The sequence below is a fragment of the Ictidomys tridecemlineatus genome, chromosome Y (genome assembly GCF_052094955.1).
Source record: "Ictidomys tridecemlineatus isolate mIctTri1 chromosome Y, mIctTri1.hap1, whole genome shotgun sequence".
Taxonomy (NCBI): domain Eukaryota; kingdom Metazoa; phylum Chordata; class Mammalia; order Rodentia; family Sciuridae; genus Ictidomys; species Ictidomys tridecemlineatus.
The window spans coordinates 4,853,667-4,867,858 of record NC_135494.1 but is presented as its reverse complement, the minus strand read 5'-3'; the positions used below and the strand labels follow the sequence as shown (position 1 = coordinate 4,867,858).

At 46.3% G+C, this 14,192-nt stretch overlaps 1 protein-coding gene across 1 annotated transcript in view; it reads left to right on the top strand.

The window, feature by feature from the left end:
* Window positions 1-392: 392 nt before the first annotated feature.
* The window catches only part of LOC101955519 (anosmin-1), a gene marked incomplete at its 5' end in the record, with an annotated part of 66,206 nt that continues 52,406 nt past the window's right edge, over window positions 393-14,192 (top strand). Inside the window, 2 exons of the mRNA XM_078035558.1 lie at window positions 393-464; window positions 11,715-11,937. Coding sequence (XP_077891684.1) covers window positions 393-464; window positions 11,715-11,937 — 295 coding nt within the window. The remainder of the gene's footprint in view (window positions 465-11,714; window positions 11,938-14,192) is intronic.

Below are 14,192 nucleotides of genomic sequence, written 5' to 3'. Positions count from 1 at the left end.
ATAGCCCAATGTTGCCCATTTAAAAGCAAGTGGATATTCAATCTCACGAGCGAAACATTTGATCCGAAGCGGCACACTTTAAAAAGCACTCCTGACGGGATGAGACACATCTATCTCTTGCAGGGTGTTCTTTGTGATGGTGAATATCATTACTCTTCCTGTAGCTCACCGCCAGCCTCTGTGACTTGCCTTGGTCAACTGGGTTGAAATGCACTTTTTTTTCTTTTCTTTTTTCGGTTTCTGTTCTACAAAGATGCCCAAAGCAGTTCGACCATCAGCTGATGGATCGGATTTCCGAAACCCACCAGGACAAAGAGGCATGGGAAGCCCACGGATGACTTCTCTCCTTCCCTTGCTTTGGTTCTTACCCATGTATATATATATTTTTTTCTTTCTTCCAGTGCCTGGAGCCGTGCAAGGAACCAGGGGACCTACGGAAACACCAGTGTCAAAGTTTCTGCGAGGTGAGAGAGCGGCAAGTGCATGATTTCACCCATCCCCGGCAGACAGTGAGCTGAGATGTCACCTGCAGCTCAGGGGTGGCAGGCTGGGTGCCAACCTGGTTTCTGGTAGCCAGGAAGACTGGCGGATTGTCCAGGTTCAAAGCCAGTGACCCCCGAGAGGTAGACGGGACCCCAAGAGGAAAGAGCTGCCGGAGCTCACTAAGGGGTGCTCAGTAGGGCCAGCAAGATGCCCAGCGGCATCATCCAAATGAAATGATGTCATCGGGAGGGAGTGGGGGAGGGCTGGGAGGGAGTGGGGGAGGGCTGGGCGGGGAGGAAAGTCCTCCGGAGGATCTGGGCAGCCACAGTGATCCCGTCTCCAGCCCCTGTGGCAAGGGCAGCTGGGAGATGCCCTTGGCAGGACACAGACTATTCTGAGAAGCTGGGTGCCCAATCGGGAACACCGTTACATCCTCATGGGGACCATTACTACGTCCACCATGTGCCATGTGAATAGCCCATCCCCTTCGTCTCATTTGACCTTCCCAACGACCTTGGAGTAAAGCAGCAGGCGGCTACTACACAGGGGCCGGGGACCTGAGGTGGGGAGAGCTGATCCAAGGCGGAAGGGCTGGGTCTAAACCCCTGTCTCAGGCGCCTCTTCCTAATGGTCCAGGTGTAGACCGGGGTGGGGGGTGGGCTGCGCTCTGTCCATCACCCGGGGTCATGTGCTGTAGGGGCAGTTTAGAAAAGTGGAGGGAAATACGTCTCACCTTTGGAAACCGTTGGTAATGGCAAGGATCAAGATGCCTTCAGTAACACACAGAGCCCTTGCAGGCAGTCAAGGTCATTTAACCGATTGCTCTGAGACGGACAGGCTGCGTGAGCTCACGATCGAGTGTTCAATCCAATAAGAAGACCCACCCTCAGTCTCTGTGTGCTAGCAACATTCTCGACAAGCCACAGAAGAGACACAGAAGCATCAATCACGGCTGCCGCCTCCCCAAGGAATGACACGGTGCCATCTGTTTTATTGAAATCTAAGCTTTTCCCAGAAACCATATGCATCCCATTTAGTGTATCTATTAGTTATCTCTCGGTAAGTAACAAACCACCCCAAAGCTTAGCTTTAACAATGGGCAGGTATATTATCCCAATGAACCGAGATGAAATTAGCAAACTTCGTTCATTTAATATGCACTTTGTGGATACCTACGATTTGCCCAGCAGTTTGCTCCAGGTACAGCAATAAGCAAATGAGACGTAAACAAATAAATAGATCCCTGCCTTTTTGAGGGTATTCTCCTGGATTAAAGACCATCTCGATGAAAATTAGGTGAACTCCATCCTCATCTGAGCTTTAAAATTAACTCAGGCAGGAGGATCCAAATTCCAAGGCCAGCCTGTGCAATTTAGCAAGACCCTGTCTTAAAATAAAATACAAAAAGGCTGAGGATACAGCTCAGAGGTAAAACACCCCTGGTTCAATCCTCAGCTTCTCCATCCTGCAAAAAAAAAAAAAAAAAAAAAATGAGTTAAGCAATTATTATACTCCTTTTCAGAAAGTTTTCCAACTCCTAGGAAAATCCATAGTCATAATTACATCGTAAAACTTACCTAACCGTTTAGACTGTGGGCCAAATGATATTCTGTGCATATATGAATATGTAACCGTGCATTCCACTTTTAAGTGTAATGCAACGATTTTAAAAATAAGCTTTGAACTTCTGGAATTCTGCACGTGCTGAAGCATCCTCTGAAGAGCTTGCAGCAGGACTGTGGACAAGTTGCTGACTTCCGTGTCCCAAATTGAAACAAACAAAACAGGTCGGAACTGATAAGAAAGTGATCTCCTAATACACAAGTATCTGATTTTCTTTATTGATACATAATAACATTTTTTTATCGATACACAATATTTGTGCATGCTTATGGGGTACAGGATGATGATTTGATACCTGTATACACAGTGTAACGATCGACTTTTAGGGTAATTAACATTTCCATGGGCTCAGCATTGATCACTTCTGCGGGTGGAGACGGACCTCTTCTCACTCTGTTGAACCACACCGCGGGTCGTTGTATGCTGCCGTTGCTCTTGCGTCCTGCAGAAAACCAGAACAAATTCTGCCCATCCCACTCTCTTCGGGTGTCCCTCCTGTAACCTCGTTGTGTTCTTCTTCCCTGATTTTCTTCTAATTTTATGTGGTCCATGGCCAAAGACGCTAATGTGCTTGGGAAACAAATTAATTGCAATCACATCTAATAAATTGCTATTTATAATTGAGTTTCCGGGCAAATTACCCTCAAGTTTCCAGGCATTAATTAGAAACATTTGCAGTGAGAGCTCTTTATCTTCCTTTCTTAGTGTTTCGATGCCTTCTCTGAAAGGTGCACTTAGTAGTTCCAGTTTTCCTCTTTTTTAGGTCTTTATTTCTTATAGATTTTCAGAGAAATCTTACCTGGTCCCTAAAAATTAATCCAGCAATTAATTACACTAACGAATAAAACCAAACCCTTACTGTAAATTCAACCACCCGGAAATAGCCATAGGTTAGCTTGCAAGAGGCGCGAACCCAGCAGAACTGAGACAATTCTCCTTAGAAATGCCCCTTGAATGTAATCACCCTGTGGTGCAATAGAACATCAGAATTCATTTCTTTTATCTTGATTTATTAGATGAGAATTTAAAGTAAATTTTTTTAAAAAACTTGCTTCACTGGTTGATTCTGGGCTGGGATCTGAAAACTCAAAAACTTCCAGAAGGTTGCCACTACTACCTAGCATTCTAATAAGCGGGGTTCGCTGTTGTCAGTGTGTTTGTGGTTTGCCCCGAACCCCACTTTTCCTCTTGGATTTTTACTGCATTCCAGGCAGACGGTTCTTACATGACTAGTTCCAGGTAAAAACCCTAAATGCCAAGTCTTGAATGACCTCATTTGGTGGAAAAAAAAATCTGACATGGGTTGTCATAACTCACTAGGGTCAATTCATGCAGTGGATGTGTTTGTTTGCTTTTGATCTTGGCCACACACTGAAATCACCAAGAGAGCTTTAAAAATGGCCACTTTTTGGGGTGCATTCCAGGGAGGCTGGAGTAACAGATCAGGAATTTACCCAGGGTATCATTTCTAGAAGGTCTCCAGGGGATCCTAATAGGGAAGCAACTTGAGAAGCACCGGGTTAACGAGAGTCTTCTCATATTCACCCCGACACCTTAAAACAACGTTGGGTCGAATGGTTGCTTGGATTCTTATTTGATTGGTGATTTGGGACACATGATCTCCCTGAGCTCCTGATCCTTAATTAGTAGAAGGAAATAATGATGGACTCTGGAGATAGAATTCAGATCAGGAAGTAGAGCTCTGCTATAAAGGGAGGGATGGTAGATACCGCACCTGCTGAGCTTCACTACTACAGATGTGATGGCGATGGTGGTGGTGATGGTGGGGAGGATGGTGGTGGTGAGGATGGTGGGGAAGATGGTGGTAGTGATGGTGGTGATAATGGTGGTGGTGATGATGGTGAGGATGGTGGTGATGGTGGTGGTGATGATGGGGAGGATGGTGGGGAGGATGGTGGTGGTAATGGTGGTGCTGATGGTGGTGGTGATGATGGTGGTGATGATGGTGGTGATGATGGTGGTGATGGTGGTGGTGATGATGGTGGTAATGATGGTGGTGATGGTGGTAGTGATGGTGGTGATGATGGTGGTGGTGATGATGGTGGTAATGATGCTGGTGATGGTGGTAGTGATGGTGGTGGTGATGGTGGGGAGGATGGTGGTGGTGATGGTGGTGGTGATGGTGGGGAGGATGGTGGTGTTGATGGTGGTGATGGTGGTGGTGATGATGGTGGTGATGGTGGTGGTAATGATGCTGGTGATGGTGGTAGTGATGGTGGTGGTGACGGTGGGGAGGATGGTGGTGGTGATGGTGGTGGTGATGGTAATGATGATGGGGAAGAATATCTTGGTACTTATGGTGATGATGATGGTGGTCAAGATAGTGATGTTGGTGATATTGATGGCAGAGATGGTGATGGGATGATGGTGATGGTGATGATATTGATGGTGACGGTGACAGTGGTCCTGATGATGATGGGATGATCCCAAGAATGATAATGATGGTCATGGTGGTGGTGATGGTCATGGTGGTGGTGATGGTCATGGTGGTGGTGATGGTGGTAGTGATGGTGGTGATGGTGGTAGTGATGGTGGTGGTAGTGATGGTGGTGGTGATGGTGGGGAGGATGGTGATGGTGATGGTGGTAGTGATGGTGGTGAGGATGGTGGTGGTGATGATGATGAGCATGGTGGTGGTGATGGTGGTGATGGTGGTGGTGATGGTGGTGATGGTGGTGGTGATGGTGGTAGTGATGGTGGTGGTGATGGTAGTGGTGACGGTGGTGGTGGTGATGGTGTTGTTGATGGTGGTGGTGATGGTAATGATGATGGGGAAGAATATCTTGGTACTTATGGTGATGATGATGGTGGTCAGGATGGTGATGTTGATGGTGATGGCAGAGATGGTGATGGGATGATGGTGATGGTGATGATATTGATGGTGACGGTGACAGTGGTCCTGATGATGATGAGATGATACCAAGGATGATAATGATGGTCATGGTGGTGGTGATGGTGATGGTCATGGTGGTGGTGATGGTGGGGAGGATGGTGGTGGTGATGGTGGTGGTGATGGTGGTGGTGATGGTGGTGATGGTGGTGGTGATGGTGGTGATGGTGGTGATGGTGGTGGTGATGGTGGTGGTGATGGTGGTGATGGTGGTAGTGATGGTGGTGGTGATGGTGGGGAGGATGGTGGTGGTGATGGTGGTGGTGATGGTAATGATGATGGGGAAGAATATGATGGTACTTATGGTGATGATGATGGTGGTCAGGATGGTGATGTTGGTAGTGATGGCAGAGATGGTGATGGGATGATGGTGATGGTGATGATATTGATGGTGACGGTGACAGTGGTCCTGATGATGATGGGATGATACCAAGGATGATAATGATGGTGATGGTGGTGGTGATGGTGGTAGTGATGGTGGTGGTGATGGTGATGGTGGTGGTGATGGTCATGGTGGTGGTGATGGTAGTGATAGCAACAGTCATGATGACGTTCATGGAATGATAATGATGAGGTGTTGGTGGTGATGGTGACAGTCATGAGGGTCATAGTGATGACGGTGGTGTTGATAGTGTTGATGGCGATGATGAGGATGAGGATGTCACACTCATATCAGAAGATGACCTACTATAGATTTTATCTTGACCTATTGGCCACAAGTAGGTAAGATGGTTTTATTTATTTATTTTTTCCTACTGAAGCTTAGCACATTGCTCAGATAAGGCACTAAAAAGCACGCATTACTCTTTAGATATTTGGAGATAAGACGTAGGAGACATTTATAAGACTTAAGGTTGCATATTAATATATAATATGATTACATGCATTTTTTAAAATATGAAAGATTTTTTTCACTTTATCCAATGTACCACTAAGAGATTTTCTTTTATCATTTTGCTTTGTATTTCTTCTCTGGATGCAAAATGACATCCATTCCTGTGGTCATCTAATAGAAAATGCATGGCCTTTGAATGCCAATTTTGTTCTTGGTTTGGGGAATAGCAAAGGTAGGAAAAGAAAATTAGGGCCTATAATAATCATATTTTTTTCCCAAAGTTTAAATTGTAATTAAAGACCTGAGGAAATATTTCCATTTATGTGATTTTTTTGAAGTTAATCGTATAAAGAGCTTTCTGAAGGAATTGTGGTGACATTAATTTTACAATTAATAACTTGGCTTAATTCACTGGAAGTCATCGTACCAGCAAGAAATTGAATGCTAGCACATAGATCTGGGTTGCTATGTGTATTTTTATTTACTGTGAAGTTAATGGGCTTTTTTACTCATAGTAATTTGAAGAGCTTCCAAGTTTTACCTGGAAGGTTCTTCAATTGAGCTTTGGTTTCAGTACAAATGATTCACGCCATCATTAATTCATAATATAGCAGGAAATTTTGCAGGCTCCATGGTTAGAGGTTACTTTTCTGAGTCCCATATAATCTGCGTTGACAGGATTTGCCGTTTGCCGTTAGGAGACTAGTTTATACATTCTGTTTCTGTCCAGAGGATTAATAGTCACGTAGAGTTTCCTGGGACTTGTCCACATTTTCTTCTTATTCCTACCCACTTCAATAAATTCTCATCAAGTCCGCGATTAAAGACAAGCAGAGACGGCGTATGTGTTGACAACGTATTTCTCCAATTCATTTTCTCACTATTAGTCTTTTTTCAACCTATTTCACGATAATTATCCAGGGAAATGGATAGAGGGAAAAAAAATTAGCTTTGATAAATAGAAATCATAAAACAGAGCTCCTGTTGTTCCAAATGCACCCAATTATAAAGTGAACTTTATTTATGTAAAAACCTCCGGCTGAGCTGGGCGCAGTGGCTCAGGCCTGCCATCCCAACTGCTCAGGAGGCTGAGGTGGGAGGATCAAGAGTTCAACCCATAGTTCTCCGTGGGAGGAGACACATCTCCGTTTCCTGGTTCCGGGGTGCAGTGATCGACAGGCACACCCTTAGGGTGCTGCATGAAGGGAGAGTACAATCTTTGGAAGCTGATGCCAGACTCATGCTCTGTTTTCCTCGGTGAATTTGTTCCATTGTATTCATATGTTGTATGTTTGAGTGGAGCTGATTCGATTAGCGCATGATGCAAACCAACTCCCTGTGATTTCCAACTTAGCAAAGAGCAGACGCTCAGCAGAACGGAATGAGCAGGTCTGGGGTTGGAAGCCAATGATCTTGGTAACTATGTCCTTTCTTTCCACGTGGCTTGTAATGCACACATGGTGCGGAAAGAGGGAGGCTGGTGCTTACTGCGTAATTGTAACAAGTCTGTTCGCCATACTTTCGGGATGACTCACTTGGGTTTGGAACCAAATTTCAAACTCCCAAAGCCAACCAAATAAAACACATCTAAACCACCCACAGGAAAAAAATGAGCTATGAAATAATGGGAGACAAAACCCACCCCCGCAAGAGATCTGGATACTTTAAATGTTTACAAAGTGGCTTTTGAATGAACCACTTGCAAATTTGTGGAGATTCGATGTTGAGACTGTAGCTCTTCTTCCAAGTCTAACCTGTAAGGTTTTTAAGTCCAGCTTTGATTTTAGTTCAATTGAATTCATGCCATTATCAAATTCTATTTTTTTTATTGGTTGTTCAAAACATTACACAGCTCTTGACATATCATCTTTCATACATTTGATTCAAGTGAGTTCTGAACTCCCATTTTTACCCCAAATACAAATTGCAGAATCACATCAGTTACACACTCACATTTTTACATAATGGCATATTAGTGACTGTTGTATTCTGCTACCTTTCCTATCCCCTACTATCCCCCCTCCTCTCCCCTCCCATCTTCCCTCTCTACCCCATCTGCTGTTGTTCAATTCTCTCCCTTGTTTTCCCCCCTTTCCCCTCACAACCTCTTCTATGTAATTTTGTGTAACATTGAGGCTCTCCTACCATTTCCATATGCTTTCCCTTCTCTCTCCCCTTCTCTCCCCCCACTCATCTTTGTTTAATGTTAATCTTTTCCTCATGCTCTTCCTCCCTGCTCTGTTCTTAGTGGCTCTCTTTATATCAAAGAAGACATTTGGCATTTGTTTTTAAGGATTGGCTAGCTTTGCTTAGCATAATCTGCTCTAATGCCATGCATTTCCCTGCAAATTCTATGATTTTGTCATTTTTTAGTGCTGCATAGTACTCCATTATGTATAGATGCCACATTTTTTTTTATCCATTCATCTATTGAAGGGCATCTAGGTTGGTTCCACAGTCTAGCTATTGTGAATTGTGCTGCTATGATCATTGATGTGGCAGTATCCCTATAGTACGCTCTTTTAAGATCCTCAGGGAATAGTCCGAGGAGGGCGATAGCTGGGTCAAATGGTGGATCCATTCCCAGCTTTCCCAGATATCTCCATACTGCTTTCCAAATTGGCCGCACCAATTTGGAGTCCCACCAGCAGTGTACAAGTGTACCCTTTTCCCCACATCCTCGTCAGCACTTATTGTAACTATTAACAACCCACTTTGTGTGGCATCTACCAGTCTGATTCACACCTTGGAATTATACTTTTTGTAGATGATGCTTCTAAGTCTAACCTCTTTTGCCAATGAAGAAAAAAACACAAAATCTTTCCCTGGCCTTCAACTGGAACAAAGTCTCAATACGTTAAATTTGCTATATCAGAAAAATCATTGTGGCTGTAAGACGTAGACACTATTTGATGCTATGCATGTGCGCTTGGTATGTACAAATTCTAGCTCTTTAAAATATTTTTATCAATCGTGGTAAAATATGCATAATATTGGCCAGACACGCATTTCAGTCCAACATTTCCAATCTCAACAAGATGAATAAGAGTACCAGGGATTGAACTAACTCAAGACTCATAACCACTGAGCCACATCCTCAGCCCTATTTTATTTAGAGACAGGGTATCACTTAGTGCCTTGCATTTGGGGTCCCCTGAGCTGTTTCAGGAGCAGTACCTGATGTGGGCTAAGAGCCTAAGACCTGCCGGATTGCTTTCTGTGCACGGAGCAGTTGATGGCAGGCTTGCCTGGCAGGGTGTGGCTCTCCTTCTGTGTCTGAGTGGCATCTCCATGCTTTACCTTCTTCTGCAAAGTGCTGGTATTTTTAGTGATCTTTTTCACCACTGTGACCAAAAGATCTGACAAGAAAAATTAGAGGAGGAAAAGTTGATTTGGGGCTCAGAGGTTCAGTCCCTGGTGGCCGACTCCATGGCTCTGGCCCAAGGGGAGCAGAACAAGATGGCGGCAGGGCCTGGAGGAGGAGAGCAGCTCAGGACAGGGCACCAGGGAGCAGAGAGAGCTCTGCCCACCAGTGACAGGACAGAGACCCCAAAGGCACAGACCAGGGACCCCCTCCTCCAGCCACACCCCACCTGCTGCAGTCACCACCCAGTGAGTCCATCCAAGTGGATTAATCCACTATTAGTCTACACCAGGGAGCAGAGAGAGCTCTGCTCACCAGGGACAGGACAGAGACTCCAAAGGCACAGCCCAGGGACCCCCTCCTCCAGCCACACCCCACCTGCTGCAGTCACCATTCAGTCAATTCAAGTGGATTAATCCACTATTAGTCTACACCCAGTGAGTCCATCCAAGTGGACTAATCCACTATTAGTCTACACCTCTCTATAACCCAGTCATTTCACAAGATGGCGGCAGGGCCTAGAGGAGGAGAGCAGCTCAGGACAGGGCACCAGGGAGCAGAGAGAGCTCTGCTCACCAGGGACAGGACAGAGACCCCAAAGGCACAGCCCAGGGACCCCCTCCTCCAGCCACACCCCACCTGCTGCAGCCACCACCCAGTGAGTCCATCCAAGTGGATTAATCCACTATGAGTCTACACCCAGTGAGTCCATCCAAGTGGATTAATCCACTATGAGTCTACACCTCTTACAACCCAATCATTTCCCCTCTGAAGGTTCTTGTAGTGTCTCACACATGAGCTTTTAGAAGAAGAGAAGTCTACTTGGGGCTCATGGTGTCCGAGGTTCAGTCCCTGGTGGCCGACTCCATGGCTCTGGCCCAAGGGGAGCAGAACAAGATGGCAGCAGGGCCTGGAGGAGGAGAGCCGCTCAGGACAGGGCACCAGGGAGCAGAGAGAGCTCTGCTCACCAGGGACAGGACAGAGACCCCAAAGGCACAGCCCAGGGACCCCCTCCTCCAGCCACACCCCACCTGCTGCAGTCACCACCCAGTGAGTCCATCCAAGTGGATTAATCCACTATTAGGTTACACCAGGGAGCAGAGAGAGCTCTGCTCACCAGGGACAGGACAGAGACCCCAAAGGGACAGCCCAGGGACCCCCTCCTCCAGCCACACCCTACCTGCTGCAGCCACCATTCAGTCCATTCAAGTGGATTAATCCACTATTAGTCTACACCCAGTGAGTCCATCCAAGTGGATTAAGCCACTATTAGTCTACACCAGGGAGCAGAGAGAGCTCTGCTCACCAGGGACAGGACAGAGACCCCAAAGGCACAGCCCAGGGACCCCCTCCTCCAGCCACACCCCACCTGCTGCAGTCACCATTCAATCCATTCAAGTGGATTAATCCACTAAGTAGGTTCTAGCACTCATAACTCAATCATTCCACCTCTCAACTTTCTTGCATTGTTCCACACATGAGCTTTTGGGGGACACCACATCGAAACCACAATATAGGGTTAGGTTGGGCTGTGGGGGGCATCTTGGCTGTCCTTTCATAAGCCCAGCGGAGGCCAAGGAACCCAAAATGTCATGCTGTCTTCCAGCCTCTGCGTGGGGAAGCTTTCAGGAGCCTCAGACGCTCCTCGGCTCCTGGGCAGAAAGAGCCAGCGTCTCGAGACAGCAGCTCACGTCTCAAGGGTGAGAAGGGGATGCAAGGCGCAGGCGCACATCCATGTTGAAGGCCACCCACGTTGTCCCTCTGCACCACTTACCGACGAGCCCCTCTTGGTCGCAGGTGGCCTGGGCACCTCAGCTCTAAAACCCGGGCATCGTTGAGATGCATTGCATTTTACGGGCTCAGGCCACTGTGCGAGGTGACGCCAGGAGAGGGTCAACGCGTGGACACGGACAGGATCAGGAGGGCTCCACGGGAAGGCTACTGCGCTGTCCTCACTAGCGTTAAGGCAAATGAAGAAAATGGAGAAGCCTTGACTATTAGAAAATGAAAATATAGGTCACGCATGCAGTCCGCAAAGTCCCCTTGAATTGCATTCAGTGGGCTTTGTCACTGTCTACCATCCTGGTTTCTGTTTCTGCTTCTGGGACGGAACCCAGAGCCTCATGCATACTAAGGGTGGGCGCTCCACCCCCAGCCCCCATGACAGATTTTGGGCAGCTCTCTTTGAGCGGAGAGGAAAGGTAAAGGTAGGAGACTGTTCACTCAGACACGCGGCATGACCTTTGTGTGCAATCTAAAGTCAGGTGGTGCACACACATAATCCCAGGGACTTGGGAGGCTGAGGCAGGAGGCTGGCCTCAGCAACTCGGCAAAGTCCTAAGCAATTTAGCCAGATCCCGTCTCAAAATGGAAAATAAAAGTTCTTCTTTTAGGGTGCCTGGGGCATCGGACTTCATGTGTCTTTCGTGGAAACTTTTATAAAAAAAAAAAAGAAAAAAAAATCCTGTCTGTGTCTCCCTTCTGCTTCTCTGCCACAGCCTCTGTTCCCCAAGAAGAACTACGAGTGCCTAACCAGCTGCGAGTTCCTCCAGTACGTCCTGCTGGTGAAGCAGGGGGACTGCCCGGCCCCCGAGAGGGCCAGTGGGTTTGCGGCCGCCTGCGTGGAGAGCTGCGATGTGGACCTCGAGTGCTCGGGCGTCAAGAAGTGCTGCTCCAACGGCTGCGGTCACACCTGCCAGGTGCCCAAGACACTCTACAAAGGTAAAGAGCAAAGCCCGGAGGCTGTCAGTGTGCGGCTGGGGTAGGGCTCAGCCATGCCCACAAGAATGCAAAACACGGGGGACATTCATCCCGGGCCCTACCCACGTGTCTTAAAACACGCACAGACCTCAGCCACAATGTGAGGCACTAATAAGCAACTGAGTTGGAGTTTTGTTGTTGGATTTTTTTTTAAAAAAAGATAGCACCAGGGATTGCACCCAGGAGGGCTTTACCACTGAGCCCTCTCCCCAGCCCATTTTTATATTTTATGAAGAGACAGGATCTTGCTAAGGTGCTTAGGACTTTGCCAAAGTGGCTGAGGCTGGCCTTGAACTTGCAATTCCCCTGCCTCAGCCTCCCAAGTTGCTGGGACGAACAGGCACGCACCCCAGAGCCCAGCCGGAGTTTTAATTGACCGTATACAAAGGATAACAGCGGTCCATGAACTTGGTGTATTTTTTTTTTTTTTTTTTGCTTCTCAAAGGCAGACTGAGTCGATTAAGCTGTACTGGGGTAACACTGTAATAAAAACATGGCAAATCCGCAGAAAGGAGGCTGGGGTTGAGGACCACTTGAAAAATGCACGATAAACACATCTGCGCTGGGGATTTTCTGTCGTCGGCCCAACCCGAGAGCAGACGTGTCCTTGTGCAGACTGTAAATATTTTGAGTGGTCATCTCGAGACAGGGGTGCAGAACTAATGCACCGGTCTGCCTCTTGGAATTGCCTTCCCCTTGAAACCTGTAGAATCCACCTGATGTTATCAATTTTCTGAAAAAATGCCTCTTGGATCCTTAGAACCCCAACATAAGTTTTATGTCCCAGATTCAAAATATTTGGCGCTCTACCCTTCTTACTGAGTGACAGTTCTCGAATAGATCTGGAATTTCATCGTTTCCACCCCTCTTATTGTAATCTCCAACAAGTCACTTTGGAAACACCCAAAACTATTTCATTTCTAAAAACTTTGATGTGATGAAACTTCTCCCCGTGACGACTGATTGTACGCTCTTCGCCAAGAGGATGCTGTCAGAATACTCATTTTTAAGCCCTTTGTAAAACTCACCGGGTTTTCAAAACAAGCCTATTTCAAAAGTTGATGATGGCAATGAAAATAGGCATTTAAAATTAAAAACACTGGAGAATCGGTGTGAATTTCAGACGTGCCTGTTTCACAGGAAATAGGAACAATTCCAGGAAGGACCAACGAGATGAATTATATAAAGACACATTTGAACCTGTATGGAACTAAATAGAATGGATTTTTTTTCTTTATTTATTTTTATTTGTCCTAATTAGTGATACATTATAACAGCAGGATGCATTTTGATTCATCGTACACAAACGGAGCACAACTTTTCCTTTCTCTGGTTGTGCAGGATGCAGAGTCGTACCACATGTGCAGTCGTACATGTACCTAGGGTGAGGATGTCCATCTCATTCCACCATCTTTCCTGTCTCCCATGCTCTACTTGTCCCAATCAAAGTTCCTCCATTCTCCCCACCACACACACACACACACACACACACACACACACACACACACACACACCCATTATAGATAAGCATCCACTTTATCTTCTCCAGCTCCATTCATTTACCTGAAAATATTATTCTTTTTTACTGCTGAGTAATATTCCACTGTGTAGATGTACCACCTTTTCTTCCTCCATTCGTCTATTGAAGGGCACCTGGGTTTCTTCCACAGTTTAGCTCTTGTGAATTGAGCTGCTATAAACATGGATGTGGCTGCGTCCCTGTGCTATGCTGATTTAAGTCCTTGGGGTATAAACCGAGGAGTGGGATAGCTGGGTCAAATGGTGGTTCCAGAGTGGATCTTTAAGAAGTGCTAAAGTCACTCTTGTGCAACAAAGGAGCTCCTAACTTGGATTTTGTGGGAAGAGAGGCAATTCACAGAACATAAGCCACCAGTAGAACGAATGGACTGTATGAAGCCTGCAGTGAGCCAATGATGTTTGCATAATAAAAATGAGAAAACTGGGCTGAGATTGTGGCTCAGTGGCAGGATGCTTACCTCGTACGCACGAGGTACTGGGTTTGATCCTCAGCACCACACAGAAATAAATAAATTAAATCAAGGTATTGTGTTCGTCAACAACTAAAAGAAAAATTTTTAAAAAAAGAATGACAAAACTAAATTATTCTTGGAAACAATGATACCCACACACATATAAATATATATATAAATATGTGTGTGTGTGTGTGTGTGTCTCTCCCAGGAGCATTTGAGACT